Source organism: Empidonax traillii, unplaced genomic scaffold (genome assembly GCF_003031625.1).
Source record: "Empidonax traillii isolate 1590-97213 ecotype Southwest subspecies unplaced genomic scaffold, ASM303162v1 scaffold245:size1430315, whole genome shotgun sequence".
Classification (NCBI taxonomy): Eukaryota; Metazoa; Chordata; class Aves; order Passeriformes; family Tyrannidae; genus Empidonax; species Empidonax traillii.
In genome coordinates, this window is record NW_020955438.1 from 1,425,146 (window position 1) to 1,426,725 (window position 1,580).

The 1,580-nt window shown below is 42.6% G+C and overlaps 1 protein-coding gene across 1 annotated transcript in view; it reads left to right on the forward strand.

Moving 5' to 3' along the window:
- Positions 1 to 833, forward strand: part of KCNQ1 (potassium voltage-gated channel subfamily Q member 1) — a 112,610-nt gene extending 111,777 nt beyond the window's left edge. The window contains exon 11 of the mRNA XM_027888729.1: positions 709 to 833. Within this exon, the coding sequence (XP_027744530.1) occupies positions 709 to 833 (125 nt within the window). The remainder of the gene's footprint in view (positions 1 to 708) is intronic.
- Positions 834 to 1,580: the final 747 nt, after the last annotated feature.

A 1,580-nucleotide genomic window follows, 5' to 3' on the forward strand; every position in this document is an offset into this window, starting at 1 on the left:
TTAAAAATGAAATCTGTAACACTCTGCATAACTTCTTGGATGCAGGAAAGTGATGATATGCTAATAGCTTTGCCACTAAAACTTTCAATATCTGAAGTTCTGTAAAACAACCTTCCCAGTAAGGACTTCATCTTGGATGAACTGAAGATCTTGCCACCTCCCTGTCTTGTGTCTGAGGGCAAAGATGAGACATCCTCGTGCCTAAGTTTTAGAGGGAACCAGCACACTGGCTCAGCCAGTGTGTGACAGGAGCTGACTTGCTCACCATGAGAATGCCTACGCTCCTGTGTTGATCTAGGCCTGGTTTCTTGGTCCTAGTTAGAGTAATTACACACCAGAATCTGAGATGATATAAAAAGGAACTGTTCTTGTCACTGAATTGCACTTGTGCATTGTTGCTGTAGAGTGGTGGTCCACGGTATGGCTGAGTGTTGCACAATAAGTTTTAAAATGCACATATTTTGTCATATTGATACTCTAGTCTAGTGTATAAGGAGTGTGAAAAAAAAATTAGTTTTAAATCTTCGGCAGAAGTTGAAATGCTTTGGGTAGAGGAAGAGTTAAAATTTTGCTTTTCATGAAGTCTACAATTTTTGGTAGTAACTTCAGTTTTCAATATTCTGTTAAAATGTACAGTATTCCAGATATCCAGATGAGTGGTAGTCAAATGCTATTGGTTTAAACTGTTATCTACCTGTTTTTTCACAGTGAAAAAAAGCCCAGCGTTTTTAGATGTGAACACAGGACCCTTCATCAGGACCAGCAGCTTTGCCGATGAGCTTGACCTGGAGGGTGAGACACTGCTGACCCCAATAACTCACATCTCACAGTAAGTCAAGGCTGTTGAATTGTGCATTAGTTGACTTAGACAAGAGAAGCCAGTTCAGGTGGGAGGAGCTGAAATACGGAGCTGATAGGGCTATCTCAGATATTTGCGTCAAACTCTTTTTACCTTGAAGTTGGAGTGTATTCTGTTCTGAGTGCCAGTAATCTTCATGCTGACCTAAAGAAAAGTTCACTTGGTTCTGACACAAGGCTTTAGTTTTCAGCTGATGTCTCTGGGCAGGTGGTGGCTAATACCCTCAAGATTTTTCCACAGAGACAATGTGTGGGAGTTCTTGCCTGGTGAGAGTTATATTACTCCCTCCACAGTTTTCTAGTGAAATAGGTGTAAAGTGCAAATTTTAAATACTACTTGTATGAAACATGATTTCAGTAGCACCTTCTCTAATGGTCAGATGATGTTCTACATTGGAAGAAAAACTCTGTTTCATCATTATTACTGCTTTATTGTATATCATAGAATCATAGAATAGATTGGGTTGGAAAAGACCTCCGAGATCATCAAGTCCAACCCCTGATCCAACTCCAATTACTATATCATGGCACTAAGGACTGGGCCCAGCACTGATCCCTGGGGAACACCACTGGTGACCGGCTGCCAGCTGGATGCAGCCCCGTTCACCAGCACTCTCTGGGCCCGGCCCTCCAGCCAGTTCCTGACCCAGCACAGAGTGCCCCTGTCCAAGCCATGGGCTGCAGCTTTTCCAGGAGTATATTATGGGAGACAGTGTCAAAGG